This window comes from Sparus aurata, chromosome 17 (assembly GCF_900880675.1).
Source record: "Sparus aurata chromosome 17, fSpaAur1.1, whole genome shotgun sequence".
In the NCBI taxonomy this organism is placed as follows: domain Eukaryota; kingdom Metazoa; phylum Chordata; class Actinopteri; order Spariformes; family Sparidae; genus Sparus; species Sparus aurata.
In genome coordinates, this window is record NC_044203.1 from 13,216,540 (window position 1) to 13,232,916 (window position 16,377).

At 41.4% G+C, this 16,377-nt stretch overlaps 3 protein-coding genes across 4 annotated transcripts; 2 read left to right on the top strand and 1 right to left on the bottom strand.

The window, feature by feature from the left end:
• Positions 1 to 742: 742 nt before the first annotated feature.
• On the top strand, positions 743 to 2,566 carry LOC115567725 (telethonin). Its single transcript, XM_030394564.1, has 2 exons — positions 743 to 1,145; positions 1,656 to 2,566. Exons 1-2 carry the CDS (start codon positions 1,012 to 1,014, stop codon positions 1,996 to 1,998), a joined length of 477 nt encoding a protein of 158 aa, XP_030250424.1. The 5' UTR covers positions 743 to 1,011; the 3' UTR covers positions 1,999 to 2,566.
• A 520-nt stretch (positions 2,567 to 3,086) lies between these two features.
• Positions 3,087 to 6,561, bottom strand: ccdc127a (coiled-coil domain containing 127a). 2 transcript variants are annotated; one of them, XM_030393548.1, is made up of 4 exons: positions 6,406 to 6,561; positions 5,673 to 5,810; positions 4,797 to 5,041; positions 3,087 to 4,713 (listed from the first exon to the last, which is right to left on the bottom strand). In XM_030393548.1, the coding sequence occupies exons 2-4, from the start codon at positions 5,800 to 5,802 to the stop codon at positions 4,267 to 4,269; spliced, it is 822 nt and encodes a 273-aa protein (XP_030249408.1). In that variant the 5' UTR covers positions 5,803 to 5,810; positions 6,406 to 6,561; the 3' UTR covers positions 3,087 to 4,266. The 2 variants fall into 2 exon arrangements, with proteins under 2 accessions (XP_030249408.1, XP_030249409.1); XM_030393549.1 differs by having other exon boundaries at positions 5,673 to 5,807; positions 6,406 to 6,548.
• A 106-nt stretch (positions 6,562 to 6,667) lies between these two features.
• On the top strand, positions 6,668 to 14,363 carry sdha (succinate dehydrogenase complex, subunit A, flavoprotein (Fp)). The gene is made up of 15 exons (XM_030393547.1): positions 6,668 to 6,814; positions 7,546 to 7,629; positions 7,948 to 8,109; positions 8,208 to 8,351; positions 8,765 to 8,929; positions 9,032 to 9,180; positions 9,283 to 9,407; positions 10,829 to 10,997; positions 11,126 to 11,321; positions 11,421 to 11,592; positions 11,792 to 11,910; positions 12,105 to 12,216; positions 12,309 to 12,439; positions 12,737 to 12,850; positions 12,971 to 14,363. The coding sequence occupies exons 1-15, from the start codon at positions 6,752 to 6,754 to the stop codon at positions 13,055 to 13,057; spliced, it is 1,992 nt and encodes a 663-aa protein (XP_030249407.1). The 5' UTR covers positions 6,668 to 6,751; the 3' UTR covers positions 13,058 to 14,363.
• Positions 14,364 to 16,377: the final 2,014 nt, after the last annotated feature.

Here is a 16,377-nt window from a genome sequence, read left to right on the forward strand (position 1 = left end):
ACAGCACGAGTTACCAGAGTTTAAAGCGATATTCTGTCACGCGGCTTCAGGACAATTCACTTGTGGAGGTGCAACTATTGTCTGTGGAAAGTAATAAAACATGACGGATGACTTTTTAACTGTTTATACCTCTATAAGACTAATTGTCTTTCTTTTGCACGACGACACAGCTCTAATCCCGCTCTGTTTATCTGACCTAGTAGGCATTTAGTGTAAATCTAGCAGGGTCTTTAACTTGTTCTCCCAACCCCACTCACATTCAACCATCCATCCATTATAACTTAAATAAAAAGACACCAGGAGAGCATCTGTCCATCACTGTCCAGGTAAATAAACGCAGTGTCCAGTGTGACAGAGAACGTTTTTAAAATTCAGTCACACACATTAATTTTACATGCTTTTTCACAAATTTGGCCATACAACTGACCTAGCTTTAGCTTAATGAGTTGGATTATGAGTGTAAGTGATCTGATTGCCTTCAGCTGTTTCCTCCTTGTGATATTCGGCCTATGTGAGAGACATCTGAGGAGTGGGGGGATATTTTCTTGGACCTGAAGGGATGAACCCTTTATCCGCGTCATTCTACCATTTAATATTTCCCTTAACACCTGAATCAATGGCGTCAACACACGACAAAACATGAATATGTTCAATAAATGAGTGGGCGTTCACATTCGGCTTTGATCCGGATTCATCCGGTTGGTTGACTCATGTTGTGTAAACAGCTAACGCTCATTTTCAAGTGAAAACCAACCTTCAGGATGCCTTAAGTGGGGACATTCACTACAAACTGATGCAGAGGAGTAAAAATAGAAACAAGACTGGATACTTAAGCCATTGCCCAACACACACACAAACGCACACATCTCAGGCTACTTGGTACACACAGACACACACACTGATAATGACAACTTGATTTAATTGCCCGTTGGATCTGTTTCTTGTGAGTTTTTGTGCAATTCGAGTCAGACACGGGCGAAAGAGGACGTTAGTCTTGAACGTACCGACACCATGCACTGTGTGAGCAGAGGAGGCTGCTACCTGGTGAACTCCTTCTGTGATCTTCAGGAGGAGAACCAGTGGAAGAAGGAGAGCTACCAAGCATGTTGGCTGAGCCTGGTCCTTGAAACGAGACCCCAATACAAGTAGGTTGCTAATTATTTTTTAGGTTTAGATTGTGAAGTGCTCCATGTGGTGTTGTGACAAAGAACAGGAAAGATTTTAAAGGACAACGGATTAGTCCATTATGTTGATACTGTAAACACATCACATGGACGTTCTCTCTTTTGACTTGAAATCCACAGTGATTTTTTCAGCAGGGCTGAAAAATGCTCCTGTGCCGCCTTTGTTGGGCTTGAAACCTTCAGGGAAGTTGCACTCCATGACCTCAACCTGGTCAGTGCTCTCACTGCAGATATGATGCCTCTGACCACTAAAGGCAATCACTTGTAATATGCAATCTGAGATGGTCAAAACTACAACCAGCTTTGACATTTCAACTAACCAGGATCAGTTTTCCCTTTGAGTCACGCAGGGTGGATGTGTCCTAAAGTCGACGGGCTGTATTACAGAATTCTAAGCAATATGACCACAGCACCAGCCTACTAAAGACTGGATTAAAAACGCATTTATCTGGTGTGTGTTCTGTCTTCCAGGCTGACACTATCAGAGACTGACGGCATTCGTAGAGAGAGTTACAAGCAGCAACAGGTGGTCCACTTCACGGTCCAGAGGAGTCCCAGCCAGACTCTGAAGCTGGGCAGCAACAGCAGTGCCATGACAAAGCACCAGCTACCTTTCTTCAACGCCAGCACGGATCTACGTTGCGCCACAACAACCTCCGGGTACACCGATCAGCAGCCGATCAATGGAGTGGATCAACAGGAAGTGACTGCCGTAACTCAGGACCTCAGTAAGCCGGTCAGAGTGAACTTCAGAGCCTCGAGCCTGATGTCCTCACCAAGGGAAACCTCTCATCGGGTGCAGAGGAGGGAGTGAAGCAAGGAGGTGGAGGGTTTTTAAAATGGCAGTTTTGAAAATATGACAAAGCCATTGTTATTACATTTACACATTTTAGCAAATGAAACTTGTATAGTGTAAAAAAAAAACAAGGCTTTTGTTGTTGCCTGTTGTTCTCTCGTATGACAAACTAAGTGATATCTCATCTGCTAAGAGATATTTTTAGTAGCATCCAATTAAAAGACTAATTGTATATTATATTATTACTATTATTATCATTATAAGACATATTCTTCTTCCGAGGTTGAGTGTGTTTAATTTTTTTTTGCCCTCCAGATTAAATTACCAAATTATTATCTTCAAAAATCTGGAATAATGCTGAACCGATGATATAAAATGTACTGATGTACTGTATCGTAAATATGAACACATTCTGACACCGGTTCTTCACAGTGATTGTAAACTATGTTCCAGGAAAAAATGGCACTGTTGTCAGGGTTTTTCACGCCTGACAAAGCTTCATGAAACGATGAATGTCTGGAACCTCATTCTGCCTCCAGTTTTACACTGACGTTAATAAAAGTGTCCTGTTAGAGAAAATACAAAACATATCTTCACCACATCAGTTGTTTCTACCCATTCCTGTTGCATATTTTTTCCAAATTCAAGTTCAAATCAAAATAAGCTTTATTGGCAGAAATGCTTGTTTACATTATTGCCAACGCTGAATGACATTTCATGGAATTATAGCATTACACACAAGAAAACTGAAAACGTGATCACAAGAAGACGACAACATTATGAACTAAATCACTTTCAGAAATTGAGTGCATTCATTCCACTGCAGCTGAAACGGCACACTGACTGAATGAACACAGCCTGGCCACCCTGGGTAGTCTTTTTCTATAGCAGTGAGTGACAGTACAGTGACTGTTCCGTCACTTATAAATGTATGCATCATGAGGGTCTATTTAGCTATTGTATTAAATAGTCACTCTCCAGTATACAAACCCAGTGCCAGCACCCCCCTGTGGTATAACAACATCACTAGAGGACCACAAGTGAGCTGGATTATATACTACTAGCTGCAGTTTCGAGATTCTAAGGAAAAAACAAGGACCTAGAAATTAATTTCCTTCACCAAAAGATTTATTAGGAGGTTTTCACAGAGAGGTTCAAGTCAGTACATGTGAACTTATGGCATTATATGCAGCACTTATCACCAAGTTATGGTCAAAACAAAAACATGACAATGCAGACAGGCCTGGTGAAATGCTACAGCTTTAGTTTGACCCTTCATTACGAGGCTGTAGTGACGAATAAAAGGGTGCTGTTTGACTATGTTTGTTGTAGTATTGACGACTCTGAGCTTTGATGCCTTTAGTCCTAATGCACCTTCAGTGTAGTTGAAAAGCTCACACAGACCTAGATATCTAACACCAGTGTTCAGAAACAAACCCACTTGAATTGGTCTGAGGCCATGTATCACACACGGCAACACACACCAGAGTGGATGGAGAGATGTCTTGGATGGGGGAAAACCCCAATTTATGGACTGAAGTGTTGGAGGAAAAACAGAGTCCCACGTATATCATGATAAATATCTCACACCATAGCCCATAACCACATAAATATATGGGATTAACACACCCCACAGAAAGACTTCAATGACTTTTCCATCAAAATATTGTTCGTGACAATGTGTTTATGTATCCTGCCTCTTCTTTTTTGTTCAACGCAGTAGTCTTTATAGTGATCATAATATTATTTCTAGATTTGTGTGTATTATCACACCACACCGGGAGCAGTTATTGGCAGGCCTAAATTCATAGCCCCATGGTTTGGTTGAATTTACAGAAATATGAATACATATGCAACTAACAGCAATTCATGGCACTCAGAGAATGCAAGTTCAACTGATAAAAATGTTCTAACAAGGAGCTGAATGAAAAAAAAAAAATTTGTGAAGTTGTGTATCCAATATAGATATCACCTGGATGATCCCAGAGCATTTTTACCATTATATATTTTCCACACAGCTAATGAGTCTTAACTGGGGCTTCTGAAGTTATGGTAATGCATCTTGGCATGCTCAAGCCTGACAGTTTATACGGAGATTAAGAGAGGAACTTTGCTATGTTGAACATTATCTGGTTGAGATGATTTTTTGTTTTTAGTGTTTCAATGGAATCCCTATCAAGTCAAGAGAATTACACACAGTGAAAAATACATGCATTTTTTCATTTCCAGTCCATATACAGTACTTTTAACATTCTTTGAAGTCAAATTATCGTTGTTCGTCTTTTGTCACTTTGTGTGAAACAGGACTTTGTCTCCTAATATGGCTTCTTCAGCTCTCTTGTGTTTCTGGACAGTGACCTGCAACTGCCAGTACTTGAGGTACACCCACATGAGGCTTCCATTCTTCCTCTTGTCCATGTTTAGCAGGTCCGCACAGTGCTTATCTCTCTTGAAAATATCCTTCAGATCGGACTCTAGATCCAGATCTGCCCCGACTGGGTTTTTGACGACCTTAAGCAGCATGTTCTTCTCCATCTCCAGCCGCTGCTCTCGGGGTTGGATGAGGGAACAGTACGCATTCTGGCGCTCTACAAGCTGACCCTCTAGCTCCTTCAGAGTAGCAGTGGCACGATCGTACCAGTTGTTCTCTCGTTCCAGGGCGTGGTGCAGAACAGCCCCTGCTGCGCCGGACTTCACCAGCCTGTGCTTCTCGTCCTCCAAGGCTTCCCGCTCCTGGTAAAGGAGGTGAGAGTTTGGTTTATGCAGGAAAGGCTACACCTTAGAGGAGAAAGATGCACAATAACCCGAGATTTTACCTGCTGTAACTGTTTCCGCTCTTCCATCAGCTGCTGGCTCTGTGAGACCAGGGCCAGCTTGTAGCCTTTGACCCTCTGTCTCTCCTTCTCCAGCTCAAGCTCCAGTGTAGCCGCTGCCCTGCGTCTCTCTGTCAGTGTCTCACGGTACTTTACCTCCATCTCGTTTTTGATTGTGGACACATCCTTGTCATACTGGGCTTTGACCTTCTGGATCTCCCTCTGAGACTCCTTGGTCCAGATCCAACCTGAAGGCACAGTGGTATATCAAACTGAGGATGGAGAAGATTTTTTATCTCATGCTGTCAGGATGTTATAGCACAACTGAATTTCCTGGAGCCCGACAAGCTCCAGTAATGTACCTGCTTGTCTCTCAACTTTTATAAAAAAAAAACTCTTTTTCAATTTTAGATCTGATAAAGAACTGTCTTTTGAAAACTTGATGCCTTTTTACTCACTCAGTCAATACCTATTTTCAGACTGTGTTCAACCAAGTTCTGACTGACAGGTGTAGGTGAATGCATTATTAGATAGATACTACCAAAAAATCTTTACAAATAATGAAATATTGGATATTTTTCATCCATACTGAGCCACATGAGGTGGTATATATTCCTGGGTCTAGTGTTATTCCAGATGCTGGGTATGATAACCACTACATTTCTCTCATTTGTCATTCTTGAGGAAAAAGAGACAGTACATCATCAGTAAAGATGTAGATGAATATTGTTCTTTAGTGTATGTACATTTCCCAATTTGTTAGCCAAAGTGATTAAAAAAAATTGCCTTGCACGTGATTTTCAATGACACAAGAATGTTCCCCTGTGTCTGTTACTTCATCCACACAGACACCTAGACACAACACCTTGCGTAACTTACGAAATGCAGCCAGTCCCAGCATGGGGACCAGCAGGGCGTAGTTCCATTGGTTCCCATCACCGGCTCCCGCCCCTCTCCCTCTCGGGTCTGGTTGGATGTTCCATCTGGGGGGGTCATTCAAGTTGTTCATGGAGGCTGCTGTCACATACGTAAGGGCCAGGTAAATGTTAAACTGTAAACACACCTTTTGATCTGCACTTCTATCACTGACACTGCAGTAAACACAGACATATCATTGAATGACAGCAGCTGCAGTAAAAGGCAAACGTCAAGAAAGCGCAAACGTCCTAGTCGTAAATAAAACCACATGATGATGAAGTTTTTGAAAAGCCTCTTATTTATGTATCTTCATACCGAAGATTATTGTAAGGGACTAGCTAACCACTTGACGCACCACTAAGCTAATAACACAAACATGTTTGGACAGGAAGCGTGCCCTTTAAACATTGTGTTCCAAATTAGCAGTAAATGCCAACTTCGTTAACAGAAAGCGTTAGCATTTACCAAAACACTGCGACAGGCAGCGACACAAACATCAGCCTGTGATGAACTTGTGAGTCTGACAGCCCAGCTAACAACAAACGAGGCTAGCTAGCTATGAGCTAACATGCTAGCTAACGTCTTGGTTTGCTGGCTCATGCTCACTAGAGTACTTCATACAAACATAACACGGGTCATAACTGTGTAAGTTCGACTACAAGTCGGAGTGTAAATACGTGGTACTGTGTCTCACCTTGAATGAAAAGTCTAGGTCACTTATACATTAGTTCCTGCACACCCAGGTTACACAATTTTTGCGCTGTAGCAGTTCAACCATATCGACGTAGGGTAACTCATGGAAAAACACCCATATTAAAGTCCCGATGTGTGTACAGATGAAATGTAATTTGTATTTATTTGGAATTCTTACAATCTAGGAAGCGGTTTAATACCGTTAAAAACGTTCCAATATATGTTTTTATGGGATAACTATTAGGTTTATCAGAAGTGAGACCCCATTTTTGGAAAATGGTTTGGTCCAGTGCAACAGAATATGTGAACCTCCGCCGCGCCGCTGTGTAGGTTTCTCATCTGACAACATGGCGAGTGTTCGTGCCGCGTCCCGTCTCCTCTCCAAGAGGATACTATCTAAAACAAAGGCAGTGAGTAGCAACAGTGGAATATTAAATATGTTTGACGCAGATATGTGCTCTGTTTATGAGCATTTATTTGTACATTGTCTTCCTAGCGCTGAAAGGAAGAATGTTGCTCCTGTTTCAGCTTTCGTAACCAGCGGACTCTGACTTGCGTAAGCTGCGTTATGTAGCTGAGGGTGTTTCAATGTGACACGATGAAGAAAAGCTATCTTGCGGGTCTCAACTGTTACATTTGCTTAAATATCGTTATTTGTTTCACATTATAAGTAGAGAGTTATGTTTTCAGTAAATTGTCAACATTATTGAGGTGTTGGAACGTGTTTATCATAGTTTCCTTAGTTGTCCTTGTGTCAGACAGTTTTAGCTACTGAATGATAGCAAGCTAAGCTGAATGTTAAAGGGTACAATGCAAATGTATTTAAAGGCAACTGCAGACCAAAGTAAACCTACAGTGATGAAATAGGTTATTAAAAACGATAATCAGCTACAAGATGCCCCATGAAACTTGAACAGTATTATATTGTAACGGATACAAATGCTTTATTATAGATTGTTTTTAGAAAAGTAAAGCGATATAAGATGTGCATACAGCCTCTTTCAAAATGTGAGTTAACGGATCATGGTCACGAGCAGAGGTTATTTTCTGTAAACACCTACCAGTAAGGCGAGGCTTACCTATTTGGAAGCTGCCTTTGTTTGATTTCTCAACTAATACATATTATTTTGTTTCCTGCCAGATCCCCGCTGCTGCAGTTCAGGGTTCCAGGAACTTTCATTTCTCCATCTATGGGAAGAAGAAGAGTGCCAAAATATCAGATGATGTGAGTTGCATTTAGCTCCTTTGTACAGATCAGCGTTTATTTTATTTGCAATCAGTATAGTTGTCTGACGGGATGCAGTACTGTGAGTGAGAAGACATGTGAGTTTTACCTACTGATTTAGTTAACTGGAGCATCATGTTTCAATATCAAAGTTACCTCCTATTTAATAACCTCAAGTTCAATAATAACCTCAAGCTGGTCTTGAACCATGCAAATTCACAGCACTGCTTGACTATGTGGATAAGGCAATTTTCCACTACTGTTCAAGCTGGTATTTATTGATCATTTACAGTAACTTTTCTCATTCATCGGTTTCAGATCTCTACTCAGTACCCAGTAGTGGATCATGAGTTTGATGCTCTGGTGGTAGGAGCTGGAGGAGCCGGACTCAGGGCAGCTTTTGGCCTGTCGGAGGCTGGATTCAACACTGCTTGCATCACCAAGCTCTTCCCCACCAGGTCTCACACTGTGGCTGCACAGGTATAACAACATGCATATAAATTCATGTAAATATATTCATCACTTGTGCCATCTCTTTTTAATTGTATTTTATTGATTAATTTTCACCTGGTTCACAGGGTGGGATCAATGCCGCTCTGGGGAACATGGAGGAGGATGACTGGAGGTGGCATTTCTACGACACAGTGAAGGGATCTGATTGGCTGGGAGATCAGGATGCTATCCATTATATGACAGAGCAGGCTCCTGCAGCCGTGGTGGAGGTAAGGTCTCACACAGATTCAATAGTCACTATATATAATTTGTTGTGTAATGCGAGTATGTATTTTATACATCTGTATGTACTATTTAAGCCTCTGACAATGTTCACATAGTTAAATTTAAAATGTACTTGCCTAGTTTTAAAGGATACTGCATTCTTCACCTTTTTTATGTTCAGCAAATTATTAGCTTTGTGTGACATTCTTTAAATGGGAAAGAAAACGTGCTTTGAAAAGTACTTGAAATTTTTTTTTTATGTCTGTATGAACCCTTTTGATGTCTTTGATGTTAGAGAGGTTTCTCTAATAAGTTAATCTTAATTTTTGCATCACACCATCAGAGTGTCTTTTCCCTCATACTACATATATGACACAACCTCAGATCTTGACCCCATGTTGCTGAATCTCTTTCCCAGCTGGAGAACTTTGGCATGCCATTCAGCCGCACTGAGGAAGGTAAGATCTACCAGAGGGCCTTTGGGGGTCAGAGTCTCAAGTATGGAAAAGGAGGCCAGGCCCATCGCTGCTGTTGCGTAGCAGACAGGACAGGACACTCTCTACTGCATACGCTTTATGGAAGGGTAAATCAACACACCTTTTCCATATCTGTGTGCAACTCGGTCATTAGAGGAAAAAAAATGGAGCCCTGTTAAACCTAATTTTTGCCTCTGTCTTCTGTTAAGTCGCTTCGTTATGACACCAGCTACTTTGTTGAGTACTTTGCCCTGGATCTGTTGATGGAAAATGGAGAGTGTAAGGGAGTGATTGCTCTCTGCATGGAGGACGGATCTATTCATCGCTTCAGAGCCCAGAACACTGTCATCGCTACTGGGTAGGCTACACACACTCACTTTGTCTATATTTATAGTTTTATCTGTTTTAAATACCATGTTGTTTATGAGAATTTATAAATGAGTGTTGTCTTTCCTTCCAGGGGTTATGGAAGGGCCTATTTCAGCTGCACATCTGCCCACACTAGTACCGGAGATGGAAATGCAATGGTGACCAGAGCTGGTCTGCCCTGCCAGGATTTGGAGTTTGTACAGTTTCATCCCACCGGTAAGAGAAAGTCCAATATTAACTTATTGAACTGAAGTCATGAAATAGTTAGTCATAAAAGCAGAATCTTATTTTGAAAGATAGTCACTTGAAAGCTCCACGGCAGCTGCATTCATAAGAAAGACATTTCGTACAGTTATATCTTTCAGGAAAGATATTCTATCAATGACAGTTCAAAGTTCCTTATTTTATTGTCTAGCTGCAAACGTGTGTTAGACACTGTATGAATAGTGCAGATTGTTTCATTCTCAGCCTGTTTGTCAATGTGTCAAGTGGTTAATGCCACTTCCTATTTCTGTTTGACTATTTGCCCACTCATTCAGATTTATACATCCGCAGTCTCAGAAAAACACTTGTGCACCGGACAATATCTAAAAATCTATCTTCATTTTTTTACATTGAGCGCCAATAATAGACCTCACTCACATAAAGACACATGGTCATCTTTATTTTTGTTCCTGCTGGACATTCGACACCAGAGTCTTCAGACATGTACAAAGTATCCCAGTAGTGTGTGCCGTGGGAGACCTCTAAAGGCCGAGCCACAGTTCATTCAGAGAGCAGCTTTTTCTCACTCCTTTTAAGTGGGTTGTACAAATGCATTTGTATATATTTAAAATGTCTAAAGGGTAATGTTCTTATTTTTTCAATCTCAATCCTATTTTCCCATGTTAAGTGTCTCAATGACAACAATTTTTTTTACATTGGTCCAGTATTGAGCAAATCTGCCAGAGCAAGAAGCTCTGAAACAGGCTGCAACGCTAGCCTTCTGGGCAATCAAATTACTTGTTTTTAGGCTTTTTTTTTTGTGTCTATCATTTAAAGACCCTGATTGAGAAGAACCTTTTTGTTAGAGTAACAAACAAGCCACCAGACTTTAGAAGTGGCAGTTTTTGTGTTGGATATGAAAATGTTATGAAAGGAGCAAGAGACAGGGCAAACATCATAGAGGCATTTAGGAAAACAGTATGTAGAAGAACAGTATCAGTAGCTTCAAATCATGTCAATTGTTTCATATTAGATGGAACTTAATCACTAAAGTTGGTTTTCCTCTAATGAATATAGACCTATCACTTGTCAGTCAATAAAGTACACATTATAGTTTTATGATTACAATGTGTAACTTATGCTTTATTTGCGCAGATGTGGTCAAAATCAACCAGGAATTGTATAAATAAGTTTCACTGCAAAGCTTTGATATAGTTTACTGTGTAACTATTCTCATCCTCGCTTATTTACTTAGCCTGAACAAAACTATGGATGTATAATGTAAGTTACCACTATTAGGCTCAAAGTTAGCTCCATTCAATGCATCAATTTGGCATCAGCATTTACATTATTATTATTTTTTTAAGAATAAGGGATTTGTTTTTCTTACACTCGAGTTAGAAAAGTCTCATTTAATGTCTTAATTGTTACAGGGATCTACGGAGCTGGATGTCTGATCACAGAGGGTTGTCGTGGTGAGGGAGGCATCTTGATCAACAGCGAGGGAGAGCGCTTCATGGAGCGCTATGCACCCAATGCCAAAGACCTGGCCTCCAGAGACGTGGTGTCCCGTTCTATGACCATAGAAATCAGAGAGGGCAGGTATGAGCGGAATTTGTCTGTTGCAACTTTGCGTGCAAAAGTCACTTGTTGTTTTCGGGTTTTCGGTCTTGAAACAACAGAGTAAACTGCTGCTGTTCTCTTTTTAATGCCTTTCTTTATTGCTTCAGGGGTGTTGGACCAGATAAGGATCACGTGTACCTGCAGCTTCACCATCTGCCTCCCCAGCAGCTGGCCACAAGGCTGCCTGGTATCTCCGAGACAGCTATGATCTTTGCTGGAGTCGACGTCACTAAAGAGCCCATTCCTGTCCTGCCCACTGTTCACTACAACATGGGTGGAGTACCCACAAACTACAAGGGACAGGTAAGTCACGTGTGCACAGTACCCTCATCCTCTTTTAAGTGCGTCACAGTGAGCATTCCCCCAGCAAAGTGACACACCTTTTTAATATTTTCCCATTAGGTCATCACTCACGCCGATGGAGCTGACAAGGTGGTTCCTGGACTGTATGCCTGTGGTGAGGCGGCATGTGCCAGTGTCCACGGCGCTAACCGGCTGGGCGCTAACTCTCTGCTGGACCTGGTGGTGTTTGGCAGAGCCTGCGCCCTCACCATCGCAGAGGAGCACAAACCTGGTGAGGACCTCTGTTCATGGGTTGGTGTAAAAAGCAGAGTTTCTTTTTTTTTTTTTGCTATTTTGAATTTGACTGTCTATGTGAGAAAAAAAGATCAGGTGGGAAACATGAATTCTCCTTCATTCTTGATATCAAGTAACACCTCTACAGGCAGGATAATATCAGTTTTCTGACTCTGGCGTTTTGTTTTTCTCTTCAGGAGAGAAATTGTCCCCTCTGAAGGCCAGTGCAGGGGAGGAGTCTGTGGCCAACCTGGACAAACTGAGGTTTGCCAATGGAAGCCTGAGAACCTCTGAGATCAGGCTCAACATGCAGAAGGTACGTAACAATTATTAACAACTTTCTTTGACAAAAGTGTAGGTTGAGGCAATCAAGCATCACAAAAACGTATATTTTGACTCTGTACAATACTGCTTTGCAGTAATAAGCAGTCCATTACTACTTCATCAAGGCCCTCAGAATCTTCTATATACAAACATAACCAGTCTGTTTCTTCCTGCCTTTCCTTACAGACCATGCAGGCGCATGCTGCCGTGTTCCGTACCGGCTCTGTTCTTAAGGAGGGATGTGACAAGATGGACGCCATTTACGGGACTCTGGAAGACCTCAAGACCTTTGACAGAGGTAATCCACCACTTTGTCCAAAAAGAGGGTATAGTATTAGTATTATAGTTCCAGCACAAGTGGTACAATGATTCTCCTCTTCTTTTCTGCAGGTATTGTGTGGAACACAGACTTGGTTGAAACGTTGGAGCTGCAGAATCTGATGCTGAACGCTGTCCAGACCATACACTCCGCTGAGCAGAGAAAGGAGAGCAGGGGTGCACACGCCAGAGAGGACTTCAAGGTCTGTTTTAACATAGGGCGATCTGTGTACATGTGCTTATATATCCATTATCTTTGCAGTGTTTATGCCCCTGCTTCTCCTTTTTTATCGCAGCTAATGTTCTCCTTTTCTTTCGCCATTCACTGCTTTCCCTAGATTAGCTTAAATCAATCATCTACTAGTTCATCTTTACTTTTTTCCCATCTATTGAGTTATTTTAATTCTCTCTTGTTCTCTGATTTTGTATTTATTTTTGTATCTGTGAATAATTGGCTAAATATCTCTCATCTGACATTGTTTTTTTAAACCATATTTTAGGACCGTGTGGATGAGTATGACTACTCAAAGCCCCTGCAGGGTCAGGAAAAGACACCCTACGATGAGCACTGGAGGAAACACACTATGTCCTACGTTGACCCTAAGACTGGAAAGGTAAAATGCCCTTCAGTGTGTCTTGTATTCTTTACAGCAGCATATTGGGTAGCCCTGGTAACCATTATCAACTTTAAGGCCAGCCGAGTCAGTAATGTATGGTTTTCTGTCTAATCACAGGTGACCCTGAAGTATCGCCCGGTTATTGACCAATCTCTGGATGAGCAGGACTGTGCCCACGTCCCTCCTGCCATCCGCTCCTACTAAGAAGATCCCCCTTTCCCTTTCCCTCTCCTTACCTCCAGTTCAGTCATTTATTTACTATTTATGGATATACTTCTCCCATAATAGGGATGGCATTTTGGGACAAAATATGTTTATGGTTGAACATGTGTATCCATTTAGAGTGGTTAAATACAGAACTGTCTTGTCTTTAAACTTCTCCCCTTTGTGTCACCTTACTCTTCCTCTCCTTCGTGTGTGTTTTGCCTTTATTTAATCTGTTTGCAGCAGAGCAATTTCAGCATTGTTCTTGTGATCCTTCACTATGTGTGTGGCGGTCCAGTCCCCAGCTGGACAAAAATAGAGATAAGTTATCAAGTGTTTTGTCACTAAGCTTGGCCTTCATGGCGACTACGCACTCTCATTTCTTTGTCTTGCATTGTATTAAATGCTTCTACTACTCCTCTCGTTTGGCTTATCGAAGTAAGGCAATTATGGAGACAACTGTAACTTGGGACGCACATGTCACCACATCAAGCCACAGAGGGAAGTTTTAAGTATGTAAATATTGCATAAATGTACAATAAACATGGCTAGCTATACTGTATGTACTTGTTGAAGTATGCGGTAGTCTCTGACTCACTATGGCCTTCAGGCTTGGATAGTATTTAGCTCATGTGATAGTTAACGCACATGGTCCAAATCATAACGTGCATCTTCACCTAGCTTATGATCAGTTATCATCTGATGGACGTCTATCTGTAGTTCTTCACTCTGAATATTAACCAAACAAAGCAAATGGATGCATGTTTATATTTAACCACATGACAGTTTCTCAACTGTTGTTACAGTGGCTTCAATCTAATAACAGTTTGGTGTTGCTGTTTGTTGCTTTCTATGAACACTGAGGATACGTTTCAGTAAGGCTCAGCAAAGCACGCAGTTGTTTGAGTTATGTGCTATTCAGGTTGCTGATGGTTTTTCCAGAAGTTATGAATTATTCCGAGCTCTGACATCCGTGCCAGCTCTATGTGCTTCAAGAGCAGCTGTGATAATAGTGGTTTCCATTAAAACAAGAAAGCTGCGTGTGATGTAGAATTCATGGGATGTACCCATTATCTGGAACCTCCCACATTCTCTGCCACTGCACAAATGACTTTGAAGGATGTAACCGGTGTTTTCACGTATTGAACAAATTCACATGCTGTGTTTCTTGTAATGAATCGTTAAAAGGGTGACTTAATTTATTTGCCTGTTTTCAAGCAAGTTTCAGTTAATTTTCTTTGCGGTTTTGCCATTTGTACTTATTTTAATATGTTGAATAAAGTGTAGACTATGCATAGAAACAAAAGCTCTTGGTTTATCTTGGTCTAATGGACGGGGGGGGGGGGGGGGGGGGGGGGGGGGGGTGGACACCTGCATAGTGCACTGCACTGCAGTAAAAGTGTTCTTTGTGAAATCATGCAAGTAACTAATGTTGAGTTTTGTCCAGACCATTTTAGAGATACGCATTCAATCCTGAGGCCCTTCTTTTGAGCCCTGATGACTTGCAGCTTTTATTGTGTCATGTGCCCATTTATGGCCACGAGGGGGCAGCAGAAGCACATGGTTGAAACAAGTTCTGCAGCAGGTTTATGAATGGTGTGTGTCCACTTTCACTTGTGCTGCCTGTAAGCGATCTTACCACAGCAAGGTAACAGTTGAATATGATTTTGCTGAAGGGAAGAAATGTGAGTGGCACAGTTATTCCATGACAGTGCTGCTGTAAACAGTGACGCCACCTTACTGGAAAGGTTGGAGAGGAAATCAATAATTACTAAACAAACATTGAAGTCAACCTTATCCTGTTTCAAATCCTGACCAGCTGCAGAGGGCAAACCCAGAAGGCTCATAGCTGAAAGAAGTAGAATTAGTTGGCACCCTGCCTGTTGGCACAAATGAAAGGACTGTTATGACAAAATACGGGAAAAACAAACCTGGGTTTTACACGTATGCCCCACCCTGTGTTAAATTAGCTGAACCTTTATGGAATAGTTTTCTAAAGCAAGATCAGAGAGAAATGTAATGAAACTGTTGATCCCAGTATGATTGGTTTTGCATTACAACACTACAGAGTAAGATACTCTCTTGATAAGAATTAAGCAAATGTTTAAGTAAGAGTTGGCTTACATAATCGAAGTCACTGCAGTGTCACATTGAGCTTTAACACAGCAAATGTAGGAACAGGTAGAGTACATGTGACACACACACATACACAGACACACAGAGGGTAGCATTTATTCCCTTTTAACTACCTCAAAGAGTAGGCTACATACAAAAAGAAAAGATACAAAACCAATGGACATTCCAAAACACTCCTCAAACTTTTGGCTTGAACAAAGGTCTAGACTCTAGCCTATCGCTGGGCAGCTAGCCAATCACACTTTAGGATGATATGTAGGTACTTCGGGTGGCCAATAAGATTCAAGCCAGTGCCACCTCAGGCCTCATTCTGGACGTGTACTGGCAGATAAGCAAACATTTGCTGGGAAAGACAGTACATGGTTGTTTGCTTCTTAAAACATTGTCAGACATACTGCACTGCGCAACAATAATGATCTCATCTATTACTCTAATTCCTGCCCTTTGTACCTGAACACATCATTGTGTCAATACCATAGTGTTGATCTTGAGATTTGACATGAATAGTATGGCCACCACAGGAGGAAAAACGCACTTAAGGAAGCTACAACCTGCTTAACCAAATGTTGATGGCCACTGTGTAACCACAGCACTTTGCTCTACTTTACGAAGAAGAGCCTTGTGCATGCTCGGTAAGCCTGTGCTGGATCATTTAAGGTTAGATAGCAGATACTGGCTGTTATTAATGGCTTCCAAGGCGGATGATCTGTGTCTGCAGAGAATTCTAAATCATAATCAGGTGTACTTTCCAAAAGCACTGAGTCAGAGTGAAAAGACAACCTTGTCTATTTATAGCTAATTTGTATAGCTTGTCGCTAGGTGGGCTTTGAAATTACATACGTTTTGAGTGCACTTGAATACATAAGCTATACAAACACAACTTTAATAGAAAACACTGATTATAATTATGAAGCTGCATGAAATCAAAAGGAAAGCCCAGTTGCATTGCTTCATTATATCAATTAATCAGTCCAGAATAGAGTGGTGTGTGGTCTCATCATGGTTAGGATGTGGGATAGTGTTAAACTGGAGAGAAAAATAATTGTGCAATTAAAATGCCAGACGAATTCTTTGTAAGTCTTTGTAAAGGGAAATCCTAGAGCAGCAACGGAGCCAGCAACGGAGGAAATAATACGACGAGGGTGAATAAAGTAAGTGTGGGGCAGAGGGAGAAGAAGTGAAGA

Bases quoted from the DNA above. Each gene is read 5' to 3' on its own strand.
- LOC115567725 (XM_030394564.1), top strand. From the start codon at position 1,012: ATGCACTGTGTGAGCAGAGGAGGCTGCTACCTGGTGAACTCCTTCTGT. The intron at 1,146-1,655 runs GTAGGTTGCTAA...TCTGTCTTCCAG, and splicing joins GAAACGAGACCCCAATACAA to GCTGACACTATCAGAGACTG.
- ccdc127a (XM_030393548.1), bottom strand. From the start codon at position 5,802: ATGAACAACTTGAATGACCCCCCCAGATGGAACATCCAACCAGACCCG. The intron at 5,042-5,672 runs GTAAGTTACGCA...CTGTGCCTTCAG, and splicing joins GCTGGGACTGGCTGCATTTC to GTTGGATCTGGACCAAGGAG. The intron at 4,714-4,796 runs GTAAAATCTCGG...CTCCTTTACCAG, and splicing joins AGCGGAAACAGTTACAGCAG to GAGCGGGAAGCCTTGGAGGA.
- sdha (XM_030393547.1), top strand. From the start codon at position 6,752: ATGGCGAGTGTTCGTGCCGCGTCCCGTCTCCTCTCCAAGAGGATACTA. The intron at 9,181-9,282 runs GTAGGCTACACA...CTTTCCTTCCAG, and splicing joins AACACTGTCATCGCTACTGG to GGGTTATGGAAGGGCCTATT. The intron at 11,911-12,104 runs GTACGTAACAAT...CTTTCCTTACAG, and splicing joins TCAGGCTCAACATGCAGAAG to ACCATGCAGGCGCATGCTGC.